This window comes from Prunus mume, linkage group LG8 (genome assembly GCF_029339155.1).
Source record: "Prunus mume cultivar Tortuosa linkage group LG8, ASM2933915v1, whole genome shotgun sequence".
In the NCBI taxonomy this organism is placed as follows: Eukaryota; Viridiplantae; Streptophyta; class Magnoliopsida; order Rosales; family Rosaceae; genus Prunus; species Prunus mume.
In genome coordinates, this window is record NC_142705.1 from 3,404,729 (window position 1) to 3,416,493 (window position 11,765).

General features: G+C 37.8%; 3 protein-coding genes across 3 annotated transcripts; all 3 read left to right on the top strand.

The window, feature by feature from the left end:
• Positions 1-1,913: 1,913 nt before the first annotated feature.
• Positions 1,914-3,561, top strand: LOC103340944 (putative F-box protein At3g25750). Its single transcript, XM_008244413.2, has one exon. It carries the CDS (start codon positions 2,165-2,167, stop codon positions 3,377-3,379), a length of 1,215 nt encoding a protein of 404 aa, XP_008242635.2. The 5' UTR covers positions 1,914-2,164; the 3' UTR covers positions 3,380-3,561.
• An 825-nt stretch (positions 3,562-4,386) lies between these two features.
• LOC103340899 (S-adenosyl-L-methionine-dependent methyltransferases superfamily protein) lies at positions 4,387-8,322 on the top strand. The gene is made up of 11 exons (XM_089042363.1): positions 4,387-4,859; positions 4,956-5,053; positions 5,145-5,249; positions 5,428-5,488; positions 5,708-5,783; positions 6,099-6,624; positions 6,708-6,827; positions 7,050-7,208; positions 7,382-7,488; positions 7,726-7,800; positions 7,913-8,322. The coding sequence occupies exons 1-11, from the start codon at positions 4,765-4,767 to the stop codon at positions 7,958-7,960; spliced, it is 1,470 nt and encodes a 489-aa protein (XP_088898489.1). The 5' UTR covers positions 4,387-4,764; the 3' UTR covers positions 7,961-8,322.
• Positions 8,323-9,435: 1,113 nt separating this feature from the next.
• Positions 9,436-11,541, top strand: LOC103340898 (O-Glycosyl hydrolases family 17 protein). Its single transcript, XM_008244361.2, has 2 exons — positions 9,436-9,932; positions 10,270-11,541. Exons 1-2 carry the CDS (start codon positions 9,583-9,585, stop codon positions 11,387-11,389), a joined length of 1,470 nt encoding a protein of 489 aa, XP_008242583.2. The 5' UTR covers positions 9,436-9,582; the 3' UTR covers positions 11,390-11,541.
• Positions 11,542-11,765: the final 224 nt, after the last annotated feature.

Here is an 11,765-nt window from a genome sequence, read left to right on the forward strand (position 1 = left end):
TATTCAACAATGTATTTTTATTATTCGCATGAATTATTCTTGAAAATAAAAATAAAAAAAATGAACGATTTCGATTATACATTCAAAGTCTACAGAATAAGATATCCTTATTTCCTAACTATAAAAAGCCTATATACACCTTTTATGTATTTTGGTAGTGGAAACTTCAAAGTTGTACCTAATTGTAGGGGCCTTTTTGTTCCAGCACCCTGACGAATGGGCTGCCGTAAGAAGACAACGAACAAAATTCCCCAAAAAGCCTGAGTTCGAAACCAAGCTCCCCAAAAGGGTTTTTATAAAATCTGACTTTAGAAAAACATTCTTAGGTTCATCTTCACTAACACCAAATAAGCATGATAAATCGATTAACGGCTTAGCCTGAGGAGCTTGTGGCATGAGAGCTAAGCTTTCACAAGTTTAGCAATTTGAGAGAGAGAGAGGCATGAATTCCTTATAGAGAACAAGAGCCTGAAGTGAACAGAGCAAGATTAGAACGATTCCTATCCTAAGAGGGAGAAGAAAATGAACGAAATGGGAGATTGGGTGTCTTGAGTGAATTCTCAAATACTTGACAAAGCTTGGTCAGGCCTCTGAATGGGTTGGTTTTTTTCTGGGTAGCCAAACCCCTCTTTTATAGGCATCAAGAACCCTAATTTTGTCTGGTATTCCTCTTCATTTTCCTTTGGCAGCTCCCTACTTAGTCCTATTTTGGTGAAATTATCTTATCAAGGCGTATGGGTAAGGAACCCTTTGTGGTTCCAACAATTTTGATGCAGCTGGACCTCCCCACAAGGGTGAGGCGCCACTTTGCTTTTTCTCAACGTTTTCAAAACAGAGCTTATAATGGAGAAGGAGATGGGTGGAGCCTTTTATCCGATGGGTATTTGCCCTTTACCCACGAATTTCTGCTGGTTCTTGCCTTGGCTCTTTGTCTGACTTGTTTGAAGTTTTATCAAATGTGGAGCACGATCACAGCTTTTCTACAAGCTGCTGGGCTGAGCTTGTGTGTAACGTCGGGTTGCTGGCCTTTTATCTCTAGTGGATTTTCGCCAAACTACAGGAAAGGGTTTGTGCTAATTTTTTTTGGGGCACTCTATTGATGTGGGTTGGACTAAGTATTTTTGTAAGTTACTTGGTGTCTTCCTAGAGCATGGGGCAATTTTCTCTTCTCTCTCATGCTAACCCATGTGTTTGGGTTCTAGGAACGGGCTTGAGTTTTAAAACCCACAAGTGGCTCAAAACTTGCGTTCCTTGAACCCTCAATGGGCCCTGTGATTACTCGTTCTCCTTCATGCCACAACCTTCTCAGTAAGCCCCGGGCATTTGAGTGGCTTGGGCTCACTTAGGCTTGTAGCGTGGTTGTGTGTGAAATAATGATTTCCCGCTTGGCATGGCATGTCGCTTGACATGTTTTTCAATCATGATGCTTGACGAGATAACTAGCATGGGCTTGTAAAGCCAGTGCTTATTTCAACTCTTAGCATGAGAGATGGCACATTTATTTGGCATGGCACATGGTCGTGGCTCGTGCAATCATGCATGATGAATTTCGCGTGCTCCGAACCGGGTCTTTTTCTTAATAAGGCATTATGTTGAGCCGAGAATTTATTTGGGCCAAATCCTGAATTTTTGGGCCTTAACACTAGTAATAATATATCGAATTTTTAATGCAGGGGTATGTTTCCTAATTAAATATAAAAGGAAATAACTTGTAGAACGTGTTCTTCGTCTAATTGCTTTCCTAATTTATTCTCTTGTTTCCTTTTTTTTATTTTATAATTTTTTATTATTATATATAAATATAAAAAAATCCTATTCTATCAGGGACTTGTAGAACGTGTTCTTCGTCTAATTACTTTCCTAATTTATTCTCTTGTTTCCTTTTTCTTTTTCTTTTTTAATAAATAAAAAAAATCATATTCTATTAGGGAAAGGGAGTGGAATTACTTGTATATAAGGGGTGATCATCTCGTTGATTCATATATGATTCAGGGCAGGGCAGTCTTCTTCTCGGTTAGAAAATCATGGATTCAGGCATGTTCTCTTCAATGAAACTTTTCTATACAAATCCTATTTTATTTTGCAAGTTATTATCATATATAATATCCTCTAATTTTCCATGAATCAAAGTATATAATTTATAACTCGTTCTTGATTTCAAAACATGTTTTCCTTCTCATGTTCTTTTACTCACAAATATTTATTTTGTCTTTCAGATTGGGCTGGATTACCTCAACATCTTTTAGATTTAGTTGTAGATAGATTAGTGGCGCAATTAGACTTTGCGCGATTCAGTATTATGTGTATGTCATGGCACTCTGTAGCAAAACATAATCAAAGTCATCGTGCTAAGCTGTTAGGTCGTGACCAACCTCCAATGCTTATGGTTTCTACTGACCAAGAAGGTACATGGAACTTATGCAACCTCATGGATGAAAAAGTTTTGGATTTGCAATTTAACTGGTCAAATAAGCGCTTTTGTGGGTCTTCAAAAGGATGGGTAATTATCGTGGAAGAAAACTTTGCAGTAACCCTACTAGACCCATTGTCTAGAACCAAAGGGAAGGAAGAAAAAGAAAATTCAATCATTCGCCTTCCTCCATTAATCAGGCCTCCAGATGATAAGGGTGGTGCATTGAAATTCTGGACTAAAAATTATGAGTATTATGTCCACAAGGCTACACTAACAGCAGACCCAATATTAAATGCAAACGAGTGCGTTGTTGTGGTGATATTTGGGCATTATTCTAATATGGCTTTTCTCCGACTCTCTAAAGATACAACATGGACTTATCTTGATAAGGAGGTGACGGGAACACGCGAAGTTGTTTGCATTGAAAACAAATTTTATGTTGTTGACGTATGGAGCAGAATTTTTACTTTTGATATTACTACTCAATCCTATTCAGATATAAAATATGTTGCACAAGGTATACAAGGTATTAAGCGAACACCGTTCATGTTGCAATATCTTGTGGCTTTGAATGATAAAGAACTATTGATGGTTCACAGACTTTCAGAGCTAGACGAAGATGATATGTATGTCACGAATCAAGTCAAAATTTTCGAATTGAATTTCGATGAGCATAAGTGGATTGAGAAGAAAACATTGGGTGATATTGCTATTTTTGTGGGTGATAACTCTTCCTTAGCTGTGCCGGCGTCAAATTTTCCAGGATATCAACCAAATTTTATATACTTCAATTATTTTACTGATAGAGCCTTCAATAATCGTGAGTTGGAACATGGAGTTGATTTTGGTGCGTACGACGTCGAAAACCAATGCTTTTTAGCACCTTACAGCACACTTACGAAGACGATGATCAAGATGGCCCAGTGGCCCCCAATTTGGGTGGTACCAACTTTTAGATTAATCTAGCTTTGGATTAAGGTTTTTTCTAGCTAATGTTTCATTTCTTATTCTCTTTTATGATTAAGGTTTTTTCTTTTTTTTCCTTGTTCCTTTATTACAACTCTTGTGTTGATTATACGATAATTCAATGACTTCTAATATGTATGAATTTATGTTTATGGATTTTTGCGCTGCTCTGGGGACTTGAGTTTCCCTTGGATGTTTAGCAACTAATAGAGTAATGGGGGCGACGAGGTTGTTTAGGTTCACTTGCTCGCCACTGAGAAATTTATTTATTTTTTTGTCAATAACGGTTCATTCATGCTCCAAAGCTATAGGGAGGAAACAAATAGAGATTACAAGAGCCGAAAAGTCTAATACATAGAAGATGAGCAAGTCCCAGCTCCGAAATGCATAAAGTGTAATTTGATTGGTTGAAATTACCGTCAAATGTCAATTTGTGAGTGTAAATAAAATTGGTAAATTGATTAGTTGAGCTATTATCCAACAAGTTATCTAATAAGATGGGAAAATGATACATTGGTTGAGCAACTATATAATATTTAGTATTTACCAAAGTCAGCAAGCAGAAAGAGGGTGCACTTATATTCTAACCCAACTTTCTCATGGATATTCAACAATGTATTTTTATTATTCGCATGAATTACCCTAGAAAAATAAAAAATAAAAAATTGAACGATTTCGATTATACATTCATAGTCCACAAAATAAGATATCCTTATTTCCTAACTATAAAATACAACTTTTATTTAATTTGGTAGTGGAAACTTCAAAGTTGTACATAATAATAATATATTGAATTTTTAATGCAAGAGTTTGCAGCTTAAACAGTTAAAAGTAATTACTCTTACATTCGAAGTCCTTTATTCAAACTTCGAATCTCCGCCCTCTCAATATTACTTTTATAAAAATAAAAAAAATAGTATCCAACAACTGGGAGGAAAAAAAGTTGCACTGAAATCAGTTGCACGAGAATTTTCAGTACTCAATTTAATATGCATCTGCATAGGTTTATGGATGGATTGACAACCATGGCGTGTGGGAGAAAAACTTGGACGCACCCACCTACATCATTTATCTTCTCTCACATTTGCAATAAAGCCCAATTCAGTGAATTAGATGGGCTGCTCACTTTCAAATTGGGCCCATTTAGTTTGAGTAGGATCCCGAAAACCTCTTCGCGGCAACGACACCGTACTAGGATAGTTTCCCACCCGCCATTTGAACTGCTTAAACCCTAATCCCTTTCGGAACAATCTGCAGCCTACCGCAGTCGCCGATGGTCTAAGAAACTCCGGTTTCCACTTTCCCTTTTTCTTTAGATACTAACATTGAAGTTCATGCTTCAATTTTAGTCCTTTTTTTTTTAATTCTACAAAAGAAAGAGGAAAATGTTGGATGAAAGTAAATTTGATGTGCAATTGAAACTGTGGGCACTTCGGATCCCTCGTGAGCTTTGCAAGGTCGCCACTCGCATACTAAATGGGTAACTCTGCAAGTCTCCATCTCTCTGTGTGTAGCTGCCAATGCAATGCTTTGTATGGTAATAGTTTATATAAGTTGGACGGTATTTTATTTACAGATATTTGCTTGATAAACCCCGCATAAAACCGATTACTGAAGACCCAACATGCGAAAAAAACCGTTACATGATATTATCTGAGAGGGTCCAAGATTCTGGTAACAAGTTTTCAAATTTTTGTGTTCATAAGGTCTCTGTGGATTATGTGCATTTTTGTCACTAATTGAAAATTTTCTTTGTGTGAGGCAGATCTATCTGATGTTCCTGAAAAAAATCTCGATGAACTAAAGGGTTTATGCAAGATTGAAGTAGTTCCATATTCGTTGACACTTGGATACTCATATTGGGGTGCAGGTCGATTTGATGCTTTTTTGGTATCTTTTTCATTAATCTCTTTCTTTTGCATAACCTCATACACACTCACCCCCACTCTTGCATTGCATACAAAGTTTCTAACTGATAAGATTTTGAATTTTTGACCCTGTATTTGTTCAATGATGTTCAAATTTCTTACTGATTGTTATGATTTCAGACCATATATTGAAGCAGATTCTGCCTCCTGGAGTGGAAGTTCCTTCATCTTTCGAAACTATAGTTAAGTACTCTCTTCATGATTCTATTTTTTCTTCATTATGTGTTTGTCTTCATACTCAGAGTTTGCCAACTTCTTGCACATTTTCTACGTAGCTTTACAATCCCAAGTTACTGCGCAAAACTTGATAATCTTTGTTTAGTGTTTATTATCAGTTTAGTATACAAGGATTAACCGTGTTGATATCTGATGCTGGACTAACATTGCTTCATGCTCATGCAGGTCATGTTGCCCATCTGAATATTCATGACGAATTACTCCCCTACAAGGATGTCATTGCAAAAGTTATCTATGATGTATGTTTCACTCGCTTCTGGCCTCAATATTGACCTAGCTTCATTTTTAACTCATAATCTGCATGGAGTGTGTTCCCCCATATATACTGTTAAAATGTTTTGTTTGTCACAGCTGGACTTTTACTCTTTCACTTTGTTCTTGCAAGGCCTTGTTGTTTTTGCAAGGGTTATTGTTATGGAACTTTTATCATTGTAAGCTTAGTGTTGACACTTGCATTCTCTTTATATATGCAATTTTTTAAATCATAAGAAAATGTACCATGTCAGTATGTTTTATACATACTTATGTCTTGTTTGGCCTTTTTGTATTAACAGAAAAATTATCCTAGAATCAAGACAATTGTTAATAAAGTCGGAACGATTGAAAATGAGTTCCGCGTGCCAAAGTTTGAAGTTTTGGCAGGAGAAGATGATATGGTTACAGAAGTGAAACAATATGGAGCGACTTTCAAGCTTGATTACAGCTTGGTCTATTGGAATTCAAGATTGGAGCATGAACATATCAGGTTGGTTTCAAGGTTTCGAGCTGGGGAAATCATATGTGACATGTTTGCTGGTATTGGCCCTTTTGCTATCCCTGCAGCACAGAAGGGATGCATAGTGTATGCAAATGACTTAAATCCGGATAGCATACGTTATCTGAAGATCAATGCAGAAACTAACAAGGTTGATAATCGTGTTTGTGCATACAATATTGATGCAAGAAAATTTATTTCTCAATTGATGGCAGTGCCCAACAATGATGAAAAATCAGATTCTGATATCTCCATGCTGAAAACTGGCGAGAAATGTGACATTCAGGGCAATCAGGAACCAAAATCTGAAAATGGAAGGCTAGCTGGTAATGTACATGTGAAAATATTGCGATCTTTCAGTTTGCGTGAATCGTTACTTGTGACCTTCTTAATCTTCGGTTTCTCACAGTTGAGGTAAAAGAAGTACCAGATACTGTTATTAGTAATCCGGACGCTTTACAAGCTTCCAGCGGGAATGCTGATTCATCAGTACCTCCAGTTAAAAGACCTTCAGATAGCTGTCAATCAGGTATCATGGTCACCACAAATATGTGTTTGGTCGTCACTGAAGTTGATGCAATCATTACTGCTTCCTGGTTTATTTATAACGTTTAAGGATCCTTATTGTTGGTGTTAGATGCATACCTGATTTCCTTCTCCTCCAACAATAATTGCATGTACAATGTCATTTTGATTGATATATATTTTGGTTGGGATTGCTAAGTTATTTCCCTTGCATTTCCCTTTGCAGAGAATGAAAGTGTTGATGGCACTAGTGCTTTTGTAGCTGGTAGGAGAAAAGGAAGCAAGACTAAGAGAATGAGAGGCCCTGAGATATCCGATGTTAAGACTTGGGAGCATGTTGATCATGTGATAATGAATCTACCTGCTTCTGCTCTTCAATTTCTAGGTACAGATGCCTTTTGTGGATAGTTTTGAATCTGATTATCTATACCCCTTGGGATTTACATCCTTTTTTGTTTGAGTACAAATACCATTGCCTCAGTATATCTCTGCTTGAACCAAATAGTAGAAGTAAGACAAGTAAATTTGCTTTTAATATCTGCATATGTTTTCATTCAGATGCATTTAGGGGTCTGATCCAGAGAAAGTATTGGACGGGATCTCTTCCTTGGATTCACTGCTATTGCTTCATAAGGGCCAATGAAACGCAAGAATATATTATTTCAGTAAGTTTTATCTGTATGACTATTAAATCTAACTAAAAGCTTCTGATAATTACACAAGTCTTTAATTGGTAATGTCTCTAAGGTCTTTGATGTGTACTGGTAGCGTAGGCACTTGGCTTTTGATTGATCAAAATTGACCTTTTGCCTAATGAGCCAGTGTAGTAGTCCGCTGTATACATGTTCCAGTTCTTCTAACACCTTTCCGCTCACATAACCTGTGTTTCCAACTATATGCAGGTGGCGGAGTCTGGTTTGAATGCCCATATAAAAGATCCAATATTTCATAGGGTTAGGGATGTTGCTCCAAACAAGGTACTAACATTTGGAACTATTTACAGTGGATATATACAAATATGCTTATAGTGGATATTTACTAATATACTTACTATCTTGAAGTCTTCTGATCTTTCAACTTATCTCACAGGCAATGTTTTGCTTAAGCTTTAGGCTGCCAGAAGGGTGCCTTATTTAAGATGCCACTGTCTCTCATTCTGCTGATGGAGAGGGAGTTGCGCGAATGGGCCTCTTCCTTTTGAGAGCTTAGAAAGCCATTCCCCTGCACTATACGAGCAACTGCTGTCTGTTAAAGCACTTGAAACCTTCCATTTTGCAAAAATTGCAAATCATGTTGACGGTGGGAGATGAAATGGACTTGCTTCTGAAAAATGTAACAATTATATTTCAAAATTTTCATCGTTCAGTAATTTTTGCATACAATCTGTACTGTATTGGTTGATCAGGGCATATCTCCAAAATCTGATCTGTGAAAAGTCAGTATGACAGTCGTAGCCTTCATATCCTTTGATTATGACAGGTTTTGAGTGCTGTTTTTTTAAACCACCGAGTGAAGCAAAAAGAACAGATCTGGCAAGGTATTTATAATTCGAGTGGTTAAGAACACTCCTTTAATTTCATGGTTTGTGCATGAAGACAGTAGTTAGTGCGTGTTATTGTTACGCGTGACTAAAGCACATAACTTTCATGTAAGTTTCTAGATCATAATTCAGTACAACTTCTAGTTAAAAGAAGAAGGAAAAAGAAAAAGAGGCACTTTCCTTTCATTTTATACGACTGGTCTCAAGGACTGAAGCTGTAGGGACAAGGGAGGCAACAAAATCTGAGTAATTCACAAGCAATCTTTCACCTTTTGTGTATGTAGGGTTTAGGATGAAGGGGAAGAATATGCTTCCCATTGGCATTGCCCTTACAAATTCAAATTGTGCCCATGTCTTGGAAACTTCAACATCAAAATGTGATTTTGAACTCCATCCATAGACTTGAAGCGTCCCCAGCGCAGGCCCTAAACTCCTATGTGTGGAACCTACGACGACGGAGGTATCAGGGAAGTTGTAGTACCATGTGTGAACGTAGCATTTTCCTGATAAGAAAAACTAAAAGCCATCCTTTTTCTTTGGAATGGCACCTATGCTAGCTATCCCTTTTTCTGTGACGATAAAGTGTTAAACTTTCACGTAATAAAAGCAAACGCAAAGGAGGAGCCTGCAAATTGATGCGAAAATGAACACGTAGGTTTTGGCTGGAAAGTTGGCATTTTGGAGTATTCTCTTTAAGTTTGCTTAAAAGATCAGTCAATGGTTTTCTTCTCATGGATGGTCGCTCACTATCTTTGCTCCTTGGTCTTGGTCTTGGATAAGTCTTCATGTTCCCATTTCCCTTCCCAAAGTCGGCAATTTTCATTTTGGACAGGGCAAACACAATATTTTTCATATTAATACTAATTTGAATAATAATATTATTCAGTTGGAAAACAATTAGCATGGGCTGGCCACCATAACTGAATAACTGAATTAAGGAACGAATCTTCCATTTCTTTTTTGCTTTTCCCATCAAAGTTCTCTAAAGCCTAACACTGAAATTCCTGAGAGAGAGAGAGAGAGAGTGTGTTACCACTTTGCACTCTATATATTGTTGAACAAAGAACCAAAAGAATTCCCCTCTTCCTTTCTCTTCCCTCCCTGCGTCCCTCAATCATTGGAGCCCTCAAATCTTTCTTGATTCTTTGCTTCATTCAAAAAAGATTCAGATTCAAGAAGAAGAAAAAAAAGCCCATTTTAAAGATTAGCCCCAAAGAAAATGAGAATGGCACAAGAAAGAGTCTATTGGGAAATATTAGTACTAATTCTGGTGCTGATGAACATGGCCCAAAAAGGCACGAGCTTTGGGGTCAATTGGGGAACAATGGCAACACACCAGCTCCCACCAGAAAAGGTGGTCAAAATGCTGAAGGATAATGGGTTCAATAAACTCAAGTTGTTCGAAGCTGAAGATAAAATATTAGCTGCTCTTATGGGGACGCAGATTGAGGTGATGCTGGCCGTACCCAATGTCATGTTGCAAGAGATGAGCCAAGATCCTGTTGCTGCAGCTACTTGGGTCGATGCCAATGTCACCAGTTACTGCGACAATGGTGGAGTCAATATCAAGTTGAGTCACACAATTTCTTGATTCATTTTCAACCCATTTTTGCAATGCGTTTGAATTCTTACTATTCCTTTTTATGCCATTATGTTCCTAAGTGGTTCATTTTTTTCTCTCTCTCAAAAGTCAAACCCCTGTCAGTTGATTATCTTCAATTTCTGTAAAATCATGGGGAAGTTCATTTTCCCCCCACGATTCTGGAGGTGTTGCTTGTTTTCCTTGCTTTCTATCTCTCTCTTCTTTTAACTGTTACTATGACAGTTAACTGTTTCCAATTATGTCTGAATGATGTTAAGGAATTCCTTGAACATGCTAAAATTATTATGACAATTGAGTTTGCAGGTATGTTGCTGTAGGCAATGAACCCTTCCTTAAAACATACAATGGCACCTATCTAAAAACCACATTACCAGCTCTGAAGAATATCCAAGAAGCCCTCAACAATGCAGGACTTGGGTCACAAGTCAAAGCCACCGTCCCCTTCAACGCTGACATCTACTTCTCCCCTGACTCAGACCCAGTTCCATCTACAGGAGACTTCCGGCCTGAAATTCGAGACTCCTTGATTGAGATCATCCAATACCTACATACCAATGATGCTCCATTCACAGTCAATATCTATCCTTTTCTCAGTCTCTATGGCAATACATATTTTCCTTTTGGATTTGCTTTCTTTGATGGAACAACCAAGCCCATTAAGGACGGTGATCTAATGTACACCAATGTGTTTGATGCAAACTTTGACACCCTCGTTTGGTCTCTGACTAAAGCTGGGTTCCCTGAGATGAAGATCATGGTTGGAGAGGTGGGCTGGCCAACTGATGGTGACATAAATGCCAATATAAGAAATGCCAAGAGGTTTAACCAGGGAATGATTCAACATTCCCTGAGTGGAAATGGAACCCCAGCAAGGAAAGGAAAAATTGATGTCTATCTATTCAGCCTCATCGATGAAGATGAGAAAAGCATTGCTCCTGGAAACTTTGAAAGGCATTGGGGGCTATTTGAGTATGATGGGAAGCCAAAGTATAATTTGGATTTGACAGGCTCTCTTGAAAACAAAGGCCTTGCAGCTGTGGAAGATGTAGACTATATGCTGAAGAGGTGGTGTGTTTTGGACAAAGATGCTAAAGATCTGGAGGTCTTGGCAAAAAGCATTGACTATGCTTGTACCCTCTCAGATTGTACTGCTTTGGGTTATGGGTGTTCTTGCAATAATCTCAGCCTCCAAGGAAATGCTTCTTATGCATTCAACATGTATTACCAGATGAATAGCCAGAAAAGCTGGACGTGTGATTTCTCTGGTTTGGCTGTGGTGACTGATGAAAATCCGTCTGTTGGGGACTGCCAGTTTCCAGTGATGATTTCTTATGGTGGTCCTTCAGTGTTGCCTAGCAGGGGCCTTGCACACATGGTGATGAAAATTGTTGGAGGATATCTGTTGTATTTGATTCTGCTATGACATAAGCTCTTTATGAAGCCATGAAACCTAGCTATAGCAAAACATCAAACATGTTATAGTATGATAGCTTACACCTTGTAAAGCAGATTGTTCTGGCATAATCCATGGTTCCCAATCCCAAGTTGAAATTTTTTGCTCATTTCTTTCTTAAATTCTTTCTCTAATGTTGATAATGCATTGCAGTAATTCATATGTTTAAATCTTAAGTGATATTCCTATGGCTTTGGAGTTGCTTGATCCTATTCCTATACCTACAGTATCACACAAATGGGAGAGATGTAAAATAGTTGAATGCGATTGTCACACCATCACGTGTTATATATGGGCAAGTGACATTGTCGGTACTTTCCCAGTCTGAGGATATCCCAATTATTAA

What these genes read in the sequence shown, in the direction of transcription:
- LOC103340944 (XM_008244413.2), top strand. Translation starts at nt 2,165, where the DNA reads ATGTTTTCCTTCTCATGTTCTTTTACTCACAAATATTTATTTTGTCTT.
- LOC103340899 (XM_089042363.1), top strand. Translation starts at nt 4,765, where the DNA reads ATGTTGGATGAAAGTAAATTTGATGTGCAATTGAAACTGTGGGCACTT. An exon ending in TTCAGATAGCTGTCAATCAG is followed by an intron (nt 6,828 to 7,049) that starts GTATCATGGTCA and finishes TTCCCTTTGCAG; the next exon opens with AGAATGAAAGTGTTGATGGC. An exon ending in GGGATGTTGCTCCAAACAAG is followed by an intron (nt 7,801 to 7,912) that starts GTACTAACATTT and finishes CTTATCTCACAG; the next exon opens with GCAATGTTTTGCTTAAGCTT.
- LOC103340898 (XM_008244361.2), top strand. Translation starts at nt 9,583, where the DNA reads ATGAGAATGGCACAAGAAAGAGTCTATTGGGAAATATTAGTACTAATT. An exon ending in AATGGTGGAGTCAATATCAA is followed by an intron (nt 9,933 to 10,269) that starts GTTGAGTCACAC and finishes TTGAGTTTGCAG; the next exon opens with GTATGTTGCTGTAGGCAATG.